The 16826-nt window shown below is 37.0% G+C and overlaps 2 protein-coding genes across 2 annotated transcripts in view; one reads left to right on the forward strand and one right to left on the reverse strand.

Moving 5' to 3' along the window:
* The window catches only part of tp53inp2a (tumor protein p53 inducible nuclear protein 2a), a 3801-nt gene extending 1776 nt beyond the window's left edge, over positions 1-2025 (reverse strand). The window contains exons 1-2 of the mRNA XM_073826370.1: positions 1868-2025; positions 689-940 (exon numbers count right to left, since the gene is read on the reverse strand). Coding sequence (XP_073682471.1) covers positions 689-812 — 124 coding nt within the window. The 5' untranslated portion in view covers positions 813-940; positions 1868-2025. The remainder of the gene's footprint in view (positions 1-688; positions 941-1867) is intronic.
* Positions 2026-6727: 4702 nt separating this feature from the next.
* snai1a (snail family zinc finger 1a) lies at positions 6728-10593 on the forward strand. The gene is made up of 3 exons (XM_073825991.1): positions 6728-6968; positions 7346-7855; positions 9425-10593. The coding sequence occupies exons 1-3, from the start codon at positions 6893-6895 to the stop codon at positions 9607-9609; spliced, it is 771 nt and encodes a 256-aa protein (XP_073682092.1). The 5' UTR covers positions 6728-6892; the 3' UTR covers positions 9610-10593.
* The last annotated feature ends 6233 nt before the right edge of the window (positions 10594-16826 follow it).

Consider the following 16826-nt stretch of genomic DNA (forward strand, 5'->3'; position numbering starts at 1 on the left):
GAACTAAACATTTAAATAGAATTTAACAAAGACATTATCAGGAGATAAAGTTACATTACAAGCTATGAGAACTTCATTTTACTTTTTGGTCATATAAATAGCAACAGCTGCAAAACATTGCATATTTTTGCTCAGTTTGGGCCTCTAAATAAAACTGGGGTGTTTTTCTCCCTTGCTGAGCTCCAGATTCTTTTATATCATACTATATGATTAATAAAAGCCTGATCTATGAAATATGATACTCCACGAAAAGCATATATGTTCATTTTATTTTTGAATTTGTGTAAAGGCTCAGTAAACTGTTAAGGTGTCATTTGTCAACATTAGTTAAAGTATTAATTAACATGAACGAACAATGAACAATACATTTATTACACAATTTAGTAATCTTTGTTAATGTTAGTTAATAAAAATACAGTCATTCGTTGTTTGTTTATGTTAGTTCACAACACATTAACTAATGTTAACAAACACAACTTGTGATTTTAATAATGTGTTAGTAAATGCTGAAATTAACATTATTTTTATATATTAAATGCTGTAGAAGTATTGTTCATTCTTAGTTTATGCTAACTAATGAACCTTATTGTAAAGTGTTAGGGAAAAAAGACCTTTCTGATGATTATTTCATATGCCAGTTGTTCCAGGGTTTTCATATCAATATAAGATTTTGTGACACTGTACTCACCAGCTGCATTGACCAGAAGCCAGCCTTCCTCATCTACTTCTGGAGACCCTGGTTTTGGTACAGTTGGTTCCTGAATCGTTTCATTCACACTTCCAAAGAGCAGGTTTGTGAGCCGTTGAAACATTGTTATAAATTAAGTGCGACTGTACTGAATAATGGATTGTAAACTTGATTGCCTGGTACACAAGTCTCACACTTCTTCACTCTGACAGATGTTATGAGCAGATCTCAGCAGTATGACTTCAGCCAGACCTTGGGTAGAGGAGAACTATGTTACTGTAAATGTAAACACTGTGACACAGTCCCTGTTTTAAATTATACCCATTAATCAAGACCTGAACAAAAACCAGGCTAAAAGCTATTTTAGGCTCATATCTCATATTGAGGTCAGTCTTCTGTAAAGCACTTAAATTTTCATTTTTCAGGCCTTGTAACTGTCATAAAAAAGGAAAGACAAGCTTCTAAACACAATGACTTTTCCCCCATCCATGCACACTCAGAAATTCAAAACATTCAGAACATTGTGGTTTTAGTAGAAACATATGTTTCTATAGTTAAAAAAAATATGTTCAAAATGTAAACTATATCTGGAGATATTTGTTCATATGGCCACAACGATGGATGAACTGAATTTTGGGAGTGCATCGTTGGACCCCAGCTCCATTGTTGGCGTCCATCTGTCGTTTTCCAGCTGGGGGGTGTGCCATTTAAACAATGCATATATTTTCTCTAAAAACACAGCATCTGCATCTTGTGGAAATGGTTTGATTTCGATGTTTTTATGCAGGGTTCATGTAGTAGCATTTGTCAAAAAACTGTTTGAGAAAGATTTTTGGGCATTTGTTTGTTTTGCTCCATCTCCTTGAACACTAATCAATTAGAAAGGGCATCTCGAGAAAAACACAAGGGCCACTGATTTATCCGTTTGTACAATACGCTATAAATAACGTTACACACTGATACAAAATGCCATGTAGAGGAAATGTATATTAAAATACTGTAAACATTACTTATGAATGAAGTAGCGTTAACGTTATACGCTTCGATTATGATTAAGCAATTATGCCATGTATGCCCTTATAATCATTTCTAAACATGCATATACACAAACAAAACAGATTTGGAAATATACAAATTTTCTCGCATAGTTTAAATAGAGGCTTAAGTAAAACATACTACCTGCGTCTTAACAGAGCAACCGTTTTTCCGACGTCTAAATGGTTTTTAAAAATCTTTGGTTGTTTATTCCGAGGTAGAGGTGCAGAATATAGTCTTTTGTTTCTTTTAGATTTTAGAAATTATCCCAAGTAAATTATAGCACCGCAGTAACGTTATAGCTCTCAACTAACAGCTGATAATAAAAAAAAAAAAAACAAAAAAAAAAAAAACAGTGATGTAGCTCCGCCCACATCTGCGCGTTAGTCCAATAGGATTCATACACAAACCGAGAGGCGGAGTCAGAATTTAACGGGGCGTATTAGTCGTTTTGTCATTTGTAACAGACCCGGGAACAGTTTCTAACACAATACTATTGAACTCATTGGTCGACCGTGAGGAAAACTGATTCCAGTTCAGTCGTACAGGGACGCTATAGTTTGACATGTTGATAGGCGTAGTAACAAAATTTGAAAACTGCAGAATGTGCCGCAGCAACTGACAGTGGGAATTACTTGGGTATGAAGGAGAGTTTTTAAAGGGATAGTTGACCCAGAAATAAATTTTGCTGTTATGTTGTTGGCAAATTATGAAAAGCTGAATAATATTATGGAAAACCGAATAAATAGGCTTTCCATAATAGATGTTTCTATTGGGTTTCCATCGGTTTGTTAGGATAGGACAATATTTGACTGAGATACAACTATTTGAAAATGAACTTCTTAGAAACGCATATTACTAATCAAAAATTAAGTTTTGATATATTTACGACAGGACATTTATAAAATATCTTAATGGAACATGATGTTTACTTAATATCCTAATGATTTTTGGCATAAAAGAAAAATGATAATTTTGACCCATACAAATAACATTTTGCATTATTTAGCAAATAAGCCTTTAATCACTCTAAATGGTACCTCCTCCACTAATTTTTATAAGTACTTATAACACCACACATTTTTCCCCAGGGATAAAGTTTTGCTAATAAGTTAAAAGTTATTATTTAAGTAAATTTTGATAGGAACTCAGACGTTCAAAAGTTTGGGATCAGTAAGATCAGTAACCAAAAAAAAAAGTCTCTTATGCTTATCAAGGCTGCATTTATTTGATCAAAAATACAGAAAAAAAACTAATATTGTGAAATGTTATTACAATATAAAATAATGGATTTCTATTTTAATATACTTTAAAATATTATTCCTCTGAAGCAAAGCTGAACTTTCATCAGCCATTACTCCAGTCTTAAGTGTCACTTGATCCTTCAGAAATCATTCTAATATGCTGATTTATTATTAGAATTATCTATGTTTGCAACAGTTTTGTTGCTCTCCACAAAGATGACCAAGGCTATTAGAGGTTCAGTAACAACCTGAAACCGAGTTACACTACAGTGGTCAGGGTCATACAGAGGTTTTCCAAGATGGGTTCCATTCGAAACAGGCCTTGCAAGGGTAGATTATGAAGTTAAAGCCTAAGTAACTTTTTTTACCTTAAAATAATGTTTCCGAACTCATGTCAGTGGTTCATCAACTCATAACAGGGTGAAACGGCACTTTCGTATTCGCTTTGCGACCCTCTATCAGCCATAACAGCACTATGTAAGTTTGGATCGTCGGGTCGCGGTTTTGTAGTTCAAATGAAACTACAAATGCGACTTGCTTTACGGCAGGCTTCACAAAAGGTTTTCATACTTTTATAAAGTCATACAACATACTCCACCTTGTCACTGGACATCATTATTTCCAAAGCCCGTCCTGGATAGCCTTTCAAACAAATAACGTGCATGTGACACGACGGTAGGCTAAATAATTTACGACAGCGGTAATGGACAATTCCGCTTCTAACCTGTAGAGGGAGCATTGAGGGAAAAGTTACTTAGTGTTGCTTTAAACACCTGTTCTGTGCGTCAGGTGCAGAACCAGGCTCCAAAAAACAGATGCATGAGTGCTGCCAGCATTGCTTTAAAGGTTACAGGAGTAGAAGGTCAGCTTGTTAGTGCTCAGACCATACGCCGCACACTACTACAAGTCGGTTTGCATAGGCGTCGTCCCAGAAAGAAGCTTAATCTGAAGCTGGCTCACTAGAAAGCCTGCAAACAGTTTGCTGAAGACAACCTGTCCAAGAGCATGAATTACTGGAACCATGTCTTGTGGTCTGACGAGACTATAAGATAAACTTGTTTGGCTCAAATGGTGTCCAGCATGTGTGGTGATGCCCTGGTGAGGAGTACCAAAACAATTGTGCATTGCCTACATTCAAGCATGGTGGTGGTAGTGTCATGGTCTGGGGCTGCATGAGTGCTGCTGGTTCTGGGGAGCTGCAGATCATTGAGGGAAACATGGATTCCATTATGTACTGTACATTCTGAAGCAGAACATGATGCCTTCCCTCCAGAAACTAGGCCGAAGGGCAGTTTTCCAACAGGATAACGATCCCAAACACACCACCAAGATGACAACTGCCTTGCTGAGGAAGCTGAAGGTAAAGGTAATGGGGTGGCCAAGTATATCTCTAGACCTGAATCCTATTAAGCACCTGTGGGGCATCCTCAAGCGTAAGGTGGAGAAGCACCATAACATCCAGCAGCTCCTTGAGAAGTGGAAGAGAATCCCAGCAACAACCTGATTAAGGCAGTGCTAGATAACAATGGTGCTAACACATAGTATTCTATAGTATTGTCCCTTGAGAAGATATAGTAAAATGGTTTCTGAAATGCGAAGGGTGTACTCACTTTTGTGACATACTGTATTTGCTATATTTTTTTTAAATCAATGTATTACATTCTTGCTGAATAAAAGTATACATTTCTTTCAAAAAGAAAAAAAAGAAGAAAAATTTACTGACCCCAAACCTTTGAACAGTAGTGTATTTTGTTAGTAAAGATTCCTTTTTTAAATAAATGCTGTTCTTTTTAACTTTTCATTCATAATAGAATCCTGAAAAAAGTATCACATGTTACAAAAAAAAGCAGCAGAACTCTTTCCAGGACTGAAAATAAATATTAGAATGATTTCTAAAGGATCATGTGACACTGAAGACTGGATTGATGATGCTGAAAATTCAGCTTTGATCACAGGAATAAATTGAAAAATCATACATAATCATACATACAGATCATACATAATGCATGTCAATTTTTATTTATCTGAATAAGATATTTCACATAAAAGATGTTTACAGTCCACAACAGAAAATAATAGTTGAATTTATAAAAATGACCCCGTTCAAAAGTTATGTATATGCAACTATTACAGAAGGTTCAAATGCTTAAGAAGGAAAAAAACAAGCATTAAGATGTGTACATTTTTATTATTTTGCCTAAATATATATATTTTTTTATTTAGTACTGCCCTTCAGAAGCTAATAATAATAGTTGAATTTATATAAAAAAAATCATCCAGGTCCCAGAAATTTTTTGGTTTTTCAGATTTTTTGTGTATTTGAACCCTTTTCAACAATGACTGTATGATTTTGAGATCTATCTTTTAACACTGAGGACAACTATTACAGAACTTACAACTATTACAAATGCTCACTGATGCTCCAGAAGGAAAAACTAAGAGCCACGGGTGTAAAGTTTTGAACAGAATTAATTTAGTACTGCCCTTCAGAAGCTACAGAAGATACTTACAGGTTTCTGAGAAGACAAATTATGTTAAATATACCCTGATCTTCACATTTTTAATGCATAGCTTTTCCTTCTGAAGCAGCAGTGAGCATTTGAACCTTCTGTAAAAGTCCCTCAGTTGTCCTCAGTGTGAAAAGATGAATCTCAGAATCACACAGTCTTTGTTGGAAAAAGTACAAATACACAAAAATGCTGAAAAATCAAAGAATTTGAGGGACCTGAAGGACTTTTCACAGGTTAACAGCAGGTTAACAGCTCAGGACAAACAAGGAACTCATGAACAACTATCACTAAAAAAACAAACAAACAAAAAACGTATGTGGATCATTCAGGTAACAACACAGTATTAAGAATCTAGCGTATGTAAAATTTTGAACAGGGACATTTTTATAAATTCAACTATTATTTTCTCTTGTGGACTATATGTAAACGTCGTTTGTGTGAAATATCGTATTCAGGTTAGTACTATGTATGCATTTTGTATGATCCCTTTTATTTTGGTACAATAATTAACATTTTGCAGATTCTGCAAGGTGTATGTAAACTTTTAAACCGTTATATACAACTGTACAACCAAACAGAAAACCAAAGTAATTATATTTTATTACCACAAGGTGGCGCCACAATCAAACTTGTGTTACCTCACCCACCAAACTCATTCCGGGCTCGTCTTCACATCTGTTGAAAAGTGCATTGTGCACTTGTCAACGATATCAAAAGTATGTAATAAAACATATCCACAATAGCACACATACGTTTCGATGTATTATACATATAATGGCATTGACGTTAAAACAAAACGTGATGACAGCGAACATTTAATTATTAAACGCTGCATCTGTATAAACCAAATCTAACATATGTGCTTTGATAGAAAGTAAACGTGTGTAGATGTATGCAGCACACGATAATTCTATTATCCTTCGTTGTGCAGATTTGGAAGTGGCAACCAGTTCCTAAACAAAAGCTTTAATTTAAATGAACAGTGATCTGGCTTTTTACACACATTGGCTTGGAGCCGCGAAGTAAACAATGAATTCTGAATAGCTGATTTACATGATCTTGATAGGCGCGGATTAAACTATTCACTTTATGTGTATTACCTGCAAAGTGCGCTTTGCAACATTCACACCTAGGCAGCAGTCAAGTGCTGGGTAATTAAATGAAACACTGACGACAGCGATGGCTGTGGGCTGTTCTTTTGGGCGGGTCCAAATGGACGTATACCCACTTAGTCTGTCAGACTATTTTAAATAAGTACAGACTCACTAATTGTAGTCCAGTTCAGATCGGTGTTCACGTTACTGCGGATTGGCGAGGTCCCTACATTTAACGGACTATCTGAAGCGGAACGATTTCAACCAGATTTTACCTCTTGAAAATAACTGGACTGGATTGTTAAAACTTAAGAGTTCAGCATGCCTCGGTCTTTCCTGGTAAAAAAGTATTTCACCAGCAAGAGGCCAAACTACAGCGAGTTGGAATGTCAGAACGGTACGTTAAGTTTTGGTTCGTTTTTTAAAAAACCGACTCGAGTTAAAAATGTATTTCGAGAGTAAAACTTAAACATAGATTGGTTATACATTTGTATTTATGTTCTAGTTTTCATCCAGCTTCGATAAATGGGTTATATAAATAGACTTTATATGTAAATACAACTTTAAAAATAAGTATGTCGATAATTTCCTGTATGGAATTTCGATTTAGACACTGCTCCTTTTCTTCAGGATCTGGTTGCATGAAATGCACATGTGTTTTTTGACTTTCTACTTGTGTTGCAACTCTGTCCTGTGCTTTTTTACTTTTAATAACACTAGTCTATATCCATAAGTCTATTATGGTTGTAAATATCATTTTCTCTCACCCACCAGATATTTTGCCAGACAGATACCCACTAGCAGAGCTTCCAGCAGTCACCAATGATTTCCCAGTAACCTGCTTGACCACTGGACTGGTTTGGGATGTCAGTTTACTGCCTTCCCTACATGATCCCACATCCCCATCCACCCTTTCCACTAGCCAGGGCCCGCTGGACCTCAGCTCCCCGTCCAGCGTCAGCTGCAGCAGCAGTGGGGAAGAAGATGAAGGACGTACGTCGGACCCCCCGAGCCCAGATTCCTCAGACACCTATCACCCCCAACAGACCAGCAGGCCGAGGCGCAACAGCAAGAACAGGGCAGGACAGAGAGAGGACAAGAGCGAGGCCACCGTCCCAGCCACTCGGCCGGCCTTCTTCTGCAAGCACTGTCCCAAAGAATATAACAGTCTCGGTGCCTTGAAGATGCACATCCGCTCACACACACTACCGTGCGTCTGTCCCACCTGTGGAAAGGCCTTCTCACGACCCTGGCTGTTAAGAGGACACATTCGCACACATACAGGTAAATTTAACAAATGTATAAAATGTTTTCTCACTTTAAAGCTTATTTCATTTGCTATTCACACCAAATTTGGTTCATGGTGATTGCATGAAAAGTTTGAAGTGTTCATTTTTATCTATTTATTTTTTAAAGATATAGGCAAGTACATCTTTCATTTTGCTGTGGAAGTTTCAAGTTTTTCAGAATTGTATTTATTTTAAGATTTTTATTTATTTATTTTTTTATGTTTTTAAAAGATGTAAATAACTTTCATTTTTCATTTATTTTTTTATTAAAGATATAGCAGAGTAATACATATTTTTTGGAAATTCCAAGTTTTTTTGTTCTATTTTACTTTCATTTTTCCTTTACTTCCTTGATCTTCCAGTTTCCTTTAGAATTTTCATTTTTTTAAATTTATTTTTTAAAATATGCATCAGAGTAAATATCTTCCATTTTGCTTCAATAAATTTAACTTAAAAAATATATTAAAGAGAAAATCTTTTATTTTGGAAGTTTAAAGTTTTTCAAAATTGTATGATTTAAAGATTTTTTTAATTCGTTTTTAAACTTTTTATTTTAATTTTTAAGATGTGTTTTTTTTTTTTTTGTTTTTTTTTTTTTTTTTAACATGTAAAGATTTAGCAGAGTAATCCTTTCTGCTTTGGAAATTTTTCAAAATTAAGATTTTTTTTTAAGATGTAGCCAGGTAAATATCTCCCAATTTCCTTTGGAATTTTCAATGTTTTTTTATTATTTATTTATTTTAATTTTTTTTAAATATATAAATATGTTCCATTTTGATTTTATTTATCTATTTAAAATGTAGCAGAGTAATAAATCTTTTTTGCTTTGAAAAAGTTTTTCAAAATTAAGATTTTATTTTTTGTTAAATTTTAATTAGATTTTTTTAAAAGATGTAAATCTTCCAATTTTCTGTAGAATTTGTTTTTATTAGTTTAATTTTTTTAAAGATGTATCAGAGTAGATATCTTCCAAAATGCTTTGTAAGGTTATTTATTTATTTAATATGTGGAAATTTTGAGTTTTTACATTTTTTTATTTTAATATTTTGTTCTACTTCACTTAGATTTTTTTTAAAGATGTATCAGAATAAATATCTTCCATTTTTGCTTTGAAATTTCAGGTATCCAATGTAATGTAATGTGTCCAATTGTAATTTATTTTTTAAATATCTTAAATTTTTCTTTGGAAGTCTGTTTTTTTGTAGTAATTTCATTAACACCATTAACTTGAGTGATTGACCCAGTCTCGTAAGTTTGCCCTCAATAGGATTGCTTTTCATTGATCACTCATTGTATTGACATCTTAACAATGACACAATAGGACAATCTTATCAATCACTAGTGTGAGAGCAAAGATAAGTTGATCAAGAATGCCAGGGAGCACTTGTTATCATCCTTGCTGAGTAGCCACTTATTTTGTGTACTTGTGCTTGATTCAATCAGTCCACCATGTGACTGTTAGCTATTGCACTAACATTGTTTATTACTTTTAAAAAGGATATTTATGATTACAAAACACACATAGTTAACTGTAATTTTAAATCTCCCTCTCTTTTCCCCACAGGTGAGCGTCCGTTCTCCTGCCCGCACTGTAACCGTGCCTTCGCGGACCGTTCTAACCTACGCGCGCACCTGCAGACCCACGCAGATGTCAAGAAATACCAGTGCAGCACCTGTTCTCGCACCTTCAGCCGCATGTCCTTGCTGCAGAAACACAGCGCAGCCGGCTGCTGTCCCTCAACGGCCTGAGAAACCTAGAGCCATTTTGTTTTAATTCGGACATGGTGCCTTGTGAGATAATAATGACCGTGCGCTTCTCCTCTCCTCTCAAGGATGATGCAGCATTTCAGCGGATTTCTTAAACATAACATGGTCAATACATTTCCAAATGCCACAGACTTTTTCCTAACCAAATTACTTCAAATGAAGGAATTATGAATGTTTTAAGCATAATAGCTGAAGCAGAGACAACTGCTGTCAGGTTGGGGGTGGGCTCACATGTAGGGTATGTCTCTCAGCATGACACACACACACGCACAAACATAAGCACACAGACAGACAGCTGTTCTGTGGTGCGGAGGCAGTGTGCTAACAGGTGCCGCGGCCCTGACCGTCACATCTCTGATAACAGGTGGCGTCTACCGAGTTCTCTAGAAACACATTTGGAGAGTCGTGAACAACCCCAGTAGACCATGTTGTTTTTTTTAAAGGTGGTTTTAGTGGGTTGTAACCTGCATGCGCAAGGTTCATCACTTGTTTTTACCGATGTTTGTTCTTTTCACCACACTTTTTTTTTGTTTCTCCCACTCTTTATCACGCTTCCTTTTGTTGTACAGGGACAACAGAGTTTTAAAATGCACTCCAATTTACCAAAGAGTATTGAAGTCCTGTCATTTTGTAGTATTAAACGAAAGATTGGACCATTGAAACCAAAGCCATGCTACTTTTTTTTTTTTTGTACCTCAATGTTATTTCAAGTGATGACAAGCAACACTTCTGTATTTTTTTATCTGATGTGAAGAAAAGGACATTCTCAGTAAATAGACAACAATGTTTTTCATATTTTGTCCATTTTTCTTGTGGACATATCGACTTTAATGCCACAATTTGTGCATGAAATGTTTTCTTAAAATTGAATGAGTTCAGTGCAATTTTTTTTTTAGCATACCTTTTTCATATTTCATGTCTCTTTGTATTTGTCCAAATCATTTCCAATAAAATAATTTAAGTTTATACAAAGACTTTGATTCTCACTTGTTTTGGATTCAGTACAGTTACAAAAAAAAAAAGGACTCAGATGGATGCCCTGCAGTGAATGGGTGCCGTCAGATTAAGAGACCAAACAGCTGATAAAAGCTTTGCGATAATCTTCAAGTAATCCTCTAGTTGATCAATTATGTTTGAAGTCTATTTGTAAGAAACAAATTCATCAAGACGTTGAAACCATCACTTCTGATCAATATACGAGTGCAAAATAATCCTTCCTCTAGTGAAACTGTCCACTTTCTGTTATCCTCTCACATCAAAATCCACTGACATATTTGTTTTGGACTGTTGTAAACCATATTTTGCTGTGTATATTTCCGTCCTGATTCAGACAAAACGACATTTTAACTGAAGAAAGTAATATTATAGATAGAGAACTCATATATTAGCTGGAAGCAATGGTTAAAAGTAATGTTTTTATCAGCTGTTTGGACTCTCATTCTGACGGCACCCATTCACCGCAAGTCAGCAGGTGATACAATGTTAAATTTCTCCAAATATGTTCGGATAAAGAAGCAAACTCATCCCCATCTTGGATGGCTTGAGGGTGAGTAAACATTTAGCAATTTGAGAAATTTTTGCATTTAACAGTCATAGTTTTCCTTATGTAGCAGAGGGGGAGGGGCTTTCAGCCTCCTATGTTGGATAGTAAAATAACCTTATTAAATGTATACAGTAGACAGTTGAGTACATAGTGCATAGTGTATAGTTTGTCATTTGGGACGCAACTTGGGTCATACCTGTAATCTGATGGCTCATACAATTTGAAGCTGTTGAAATGCATTATTAAGGAGAACAGTGCTTCATTTCCCATGAATAGGAGTGACTCACTGGTTTGTAACTGTGATGTTTGCTGGGTGGCAGGTGAACAGGTGAATGCACTATGACAGCACAGGGACAACTGCATGCACCTGCCCCACACACCTGTCATGCTGCACGCACACACACTCGTTGCTCTCTACAAACAAAACGGTTTACTCAGAACGGTCTCCCGGCCTGCTTATGCATACGGATATGTGTGTTGATCTTTATGTGTATACTCAGATCCGTTTTTATATACAAGACATAAAGATGTCATTGTGGCCTGATGGCGTTTTAGGTATCTGAGCACTCTGTGTTCGTTCAAACTGTAATTTTGCCTCTGGAGGAATTGCTGCGAGGCAAACCGATGGAATGCCTTACATAAATATTTTCATGTTGGAAGCTTTGCTTCTGAGCGTTGGAAGAGTTGCGTGTGTATGCTGCATTGATGTAAGGCGCTCCTATCTGTTGACCTTAAAACCTGGCCTGTGTAACCGCTATGGAGGCCTGTTTCCACCTTGGAATCCAAAATGTAGATGTCAATGTTATTTCTCGCAATGGGACTTTATATCTAACAATTGCTACTTTATACTTTACATTGTGACTTGTATCACACAGTTGTGGCTTTATTTCTCGTAATTACGACTTTAAATCTTAGATTTTTTTTGAGTTTGTAAATTGTTATCTCACAATGGGACTTAATTTTATATATATATACAGTAGTCAACATTCGAAGTGGATCAAAAAAGTTCATCAAAGTTGTCCTAAGATAAGAACGGGTATTCTTTTTGGTTTTAGGACAAATTTGATGAAAGGTTTTGATCCACTTCGAATGTTGACTACTGTATATGAAAACCCAAAATTCCTATCTCAAAAAATTAGCATATCATGAAAAGGTTCTCTAAACGAGCTATAAACCTAATCATCTGAATCAACTAATTAACTCTAAACACCTGCAAAAGATTCCTGAGGCTTTTAAAAACTCCCAGCCTGGTTCATTACTCAAAACCGCGATCATGGGTAAGACTGCCGACCTGACTGCTGTCCAGAAGGCCATCATTGACACCCTCAAGCAAGAGGGTAAGACACACAAAGATATTTCTGAACGAATAGGCTGTTCCCAGAGTGCTGTATCAAGGCACCTCAGTGGGAAGTCTGTGGGAAGGAAAAAGTGTGGCAGAAAACGCTGCACAACGAGAAGACGTTTGTGGAGAAGGACCGATTCCAGACCTTGGGGGACCTGCGGAAACAGCGGACTGAGTCTGGAGTAGAAACATCCCCAGGTCAAGCCACTTTTGAACCAGAAACAGCGGCAGAAGCGCCTGACCTGGGCTACAGAGAAGCAGCACTGGACTGTTGATCAGTGGTCCAAAGTACTTTTTTTCGGATGAAAGCAAATTTTGCATGTCATTCGGAAATCAAGGTGCCAGAGTCTGGAGGAAGACTGGGGAGAGGGAAATGCCAAAATGCCTGAAGTCCAGTGTCAAGTACCCACAGTCAGTGATGGTCTGGGGTGCCATGTCAGCTGCTGGTGTTGGTCCACTGTGTTTTATCAAGGGCAGGGTCAATGCAGCTAGCTATCAGGAGATTTTGGAGCACTTCATGCTTCCATCTGCTGAAAAGCTTTATGGAGATTTTCAGCACGACCTGGCACCTGCTCACAGTGCCAAAAACCACTGGTAAATGGTTTACTGACCATGGTATTACTGTGCTCAATTGGCCTGCCAACTCTCCTGACCCGAACCCCATAGAGAATCTGTGGGATATTGTGAAGAGAAAGTTGAGAGACGCAACACCCAACACTGGATGAGCTTAAGGCCGCTATCGAAGCATCCTGGGCCTCCATAACACCTCAGCAGTGCCACAGGCTGATTGCCTCCATGCCACGCCGCATTGAAGCAGTCATTTCTGCAAAAGGATTCCCGACCAAGTATTGAGTGCATAACTAAACATAATTATTTGAAGGTTGACTTTTTTTGTATTAAAAACACTTTTCTTTTATTGGTCGGATGAAATATGCTAATTTTTTGAGATAGGAATTTGGGGTTTTCATGAGCTGTATGCCAAAATCATCAATATTAAAACAATAAAAGGCTTGAACTACTTCAGTTGTGTTGCAATGAATCTAAAATATATGAAAGTCTAATGTTTATCAGTACATTACAGAAAATAATGAACTTTATCACAATATGCTACTTTTTTGAGAAGGACCAGTATTTTAGAGTATTCAATGTGCAGCTTGTATAGCGGTATATATTTACTGTCCTCTGAAAATAACTCAACATACAGCCATTATTGTCAAAATAGCTGGCAACAAAAGTGAGTACACCCTAAGTTATAACAGCAGTAGGTTGTTTAACCATGCAAAGCCACATGTCCGCATTCATCATCTTTATGTTTTTGTCTGCTTGACAGGACCATACAAAGTTGTGTATCTTGTATTAGAGCAGTTAAAGGAACTGTATGTAAGAAATTTATGTCAATTAATCATAAAATGGCCCTAACATGTCACTAGACATTAAGGAATCATGTTCATTTCAAATACTTATATCACTGACAACAGTGGTCCGGCCAGGATATTGTCATTTAAAAGTGAGAGTTGCAGCCCTCAACTGATGTTATTGTTGTCGTTTTGTGTTTTGGTCTGAGGCTCCACCCTCCAGCTATCGACCAATCACGAAGTCAGTAGAGTTTCGTGATCCGGGTTGCCATCTCTGTTAGAGCTGCAGCTAGCTATACGAACGTGTCGGATAAAACATGTATAACGTTAAGAAACCTAAAATACCTCGTTATGAATCCGAAATATGTCGTGACAAAGTCGGAAATAAAACAAGGATTTGTATAGGATATGCCTTTGAAAGATGGAGATGGCTGAAAACGGAGAATTTGAAGATAGGCGCCATCGTTGGTCATTTTCTCCAGGACAGGTAAGATTGATCTATGTTTGGCTAACTTTGCTTCCGTACACAGTGGATTACCCACGATCGGCCGTGCTAAATGCGTTCATAAAAAGCTTTATATCGCACCACTAGCAGGGTATGAAAACAACCTATGTTCCGACTGAAATGTGGTATTACAGTACATCTTTACGAAATATTTGGCTAATCGCCATCTGTAAATTTTTGCGATAATCTTCGCAAAACATCTCTTGTGAAGCATTAACATAATTAACAGAAGAAAAACACATTTCTGTGTAGGACTTGTCACTTGCCATTGGAAGCTCCTTGTAGCCGCCTACTCCTGGCTGCAGCTTAGCTGGCAACCTCGAGTCAGGGGGGAGCGGGAGGAGATACACCGTTCTACCGTATTTTAAAAGTGATTGCAGTACCAGTTTTGGCCACAATCCTACATACGGTTCCTTTAAAATTAGGTGCCTTAAGTACAATTCTCTCATACTGACCACTGGATGTTCAACATGGCACCTCATGGCAAAGAACTCTCTGAGGATTTGAGAATTAGAATTGTTGCTCTCCACAAAGATGGCCAAGGCTATTAGAGGTTCAGTAACTCCCTGAAACCAAGTTACAAATTGAGCACTTGTTCTGTGCGTCAGCTGCAAAACCTGGATTCATAAAACAGATGCATGAGTGCTGCCAGCATTGCTTTAAATGTTGCAGAAGTAGACGGTCAGCTTGTCAGTGCTCAGACCATACCATACAGACCATCATGTCCCAGAAGGAAGCCTCATCTGAAGCCGCAAACAGTTTGCTGAAGACAACCTGTCCAAGAGCATAAATTACTGGTATGTGGCGATGCCCTGGTGAAGAGTACCAAGAAAATTGTGTCTTGCCTACAGTCAAGCATGGTGGTGGTAGCATCATGGTCTGGGGCTGCATGAGTGCTGCTGGTTCTGGGGAGCTGCAGTTCATTGAGGGAAACATGGATTCCATTACGTACTGTACATTCTGAAGCAGAACATGATGCCTTCCCTCCAGAAACTAGGCCGAACGGCAGTTTTCCAACATGATAACGATCCTGAACACACCACCAAGATGACAACTGCCTTGCTGAGGAAGCTGAAGGTGATGGGGTGGCTAAGCATGTCACCAGACCTGAACCCTAATAAGAACCTGTGGGGCATCCTCAAGCATAAGGTGGAGAAGCACCATGTGTCTAATGTCCAGCAGCTCTGTGAGGAGTGGAAGAGGATCCCAGCAACAACCTGTGCAGCTCTGGTCAATTCCATGCCCAGGATGATTTACGGCAGTGCCAGATAACAATGGTGCTAACACAATATATTGACAATTTGGACAAGTTCACTTAGGGTGTACTTACTTTTGTTGGCTGCAATTTTGACAATAATGGCTGTAGTAATTTTCAGGGGACAATAAATCTATACTGCTATACAAGCTGCACATTGACTTCTCTAAAATATATCCAAGTTTAATTTCTATAGTATTGTCCCTTGAGAAGATCTACTAAAATGGTTGCTGAGATGTGAGGGGTGTACTCACTTTTGTAACATACTGTATATACGTTGTTTCTCATAATCGTAAGTGAATCTTACGATGTGATTTTGTATCTTGCAACTGTGACTTTATCTCACAATAAGACTTTATATCTCGCAATTGCAAATTTGTTTCTAATAATTCGGATTTTAAATCTCACAATGAGATTTTCTATCTTGCAATTGCAACTTTCCATCTTACATAACTTCATATCTTGTAATTGTGACTGTTGCTCGCAATTGCAACTTTACATCTCACAAGACTTCATATCTTGTAATCGCAACTCTTTCTTATAATTGACTTTAAATCTCTCACTGTAATTTTGTATTGCACAATTGCAACTTTGTATCTTGCGCGACCTCATATCATGTAATTGCGACTGTTTCATGTAGTTTTGACTTTAAATCTCACAATGTAGTTTTGTATTGCACAATTGCAATTTTACATCTTACGTGACTTCATATCTTGTAACTGTGACTGTTTCTCGTAATTGTGACTTTAAATCTCACAATGTAATGTTGTATCTCACAATTGCAACTTTGTATCTTGCGCAAGTTCATATCATGTAATTGCGACTGTTTCATGTAATTTTGACTAAATTTCACAATGTAATTTTGTATTTCGCAATTGCAACTTTACATCTTGACTTCATATCTTGTAATTGCGAGTGTTTCTCCTAACTGTGACTTTAAATCTCACAATGTAATTATGTTTCTTGCAATTTTACATCTCACATGACTACATATCTTGTAATTGTGTGTCACAATTGTAATTTGTGGCTACTTCTCATAATCACAACTTTAAATCTCCCAATGTAATTTTGTATCTTACAATTGCAACTTTACATCTCATGGGCTTCATATATTTTCTCGTAATTGTGACTTTAAATCTCCCAATGTAATTTTGTATTTCACAATTGTGACTTTGTATCTCAGAATTGGGACTTATATT

The sequence above is a fragment of the Garra rufa genome, chromosome 20 (genome assembly GCF_049309525.1).
Source record: "Garra rufa chromosome 20, GarRuf1.0, whole genome shotgun sequence".
Classification (NCBI taxonomy): Eukaryota; Metazoa; Chordata; class Actinopteri; order Cypriniformes; family Cyprinidae; genus Garra; species Garra rufa.

Bases quoted from the DNA above. Each gene is read 5' to 3' on its own strand.
- snai1a (XM_073825991.1), top strand. From the start codon at position 6,893: ATGCCTCGGTCTTTCCTGGTAAAAAAGTATTTCACCAGCAAGAGGCCA. The intron at 6,969-7,345 runs GTACGTTAAGTT...CTCACCCACCAG, and splicing joins CGAGTTGGAATGTCAGAACG to ATATTTTGCCAGACAGATAC. The intron at 7,856-9,424 runs GTAAATTTAACA...TTTTCCCCACAG, and splicing joins ACACATTCGCACACATACAG to GTGAGCGTCCGTTCTCCTGC.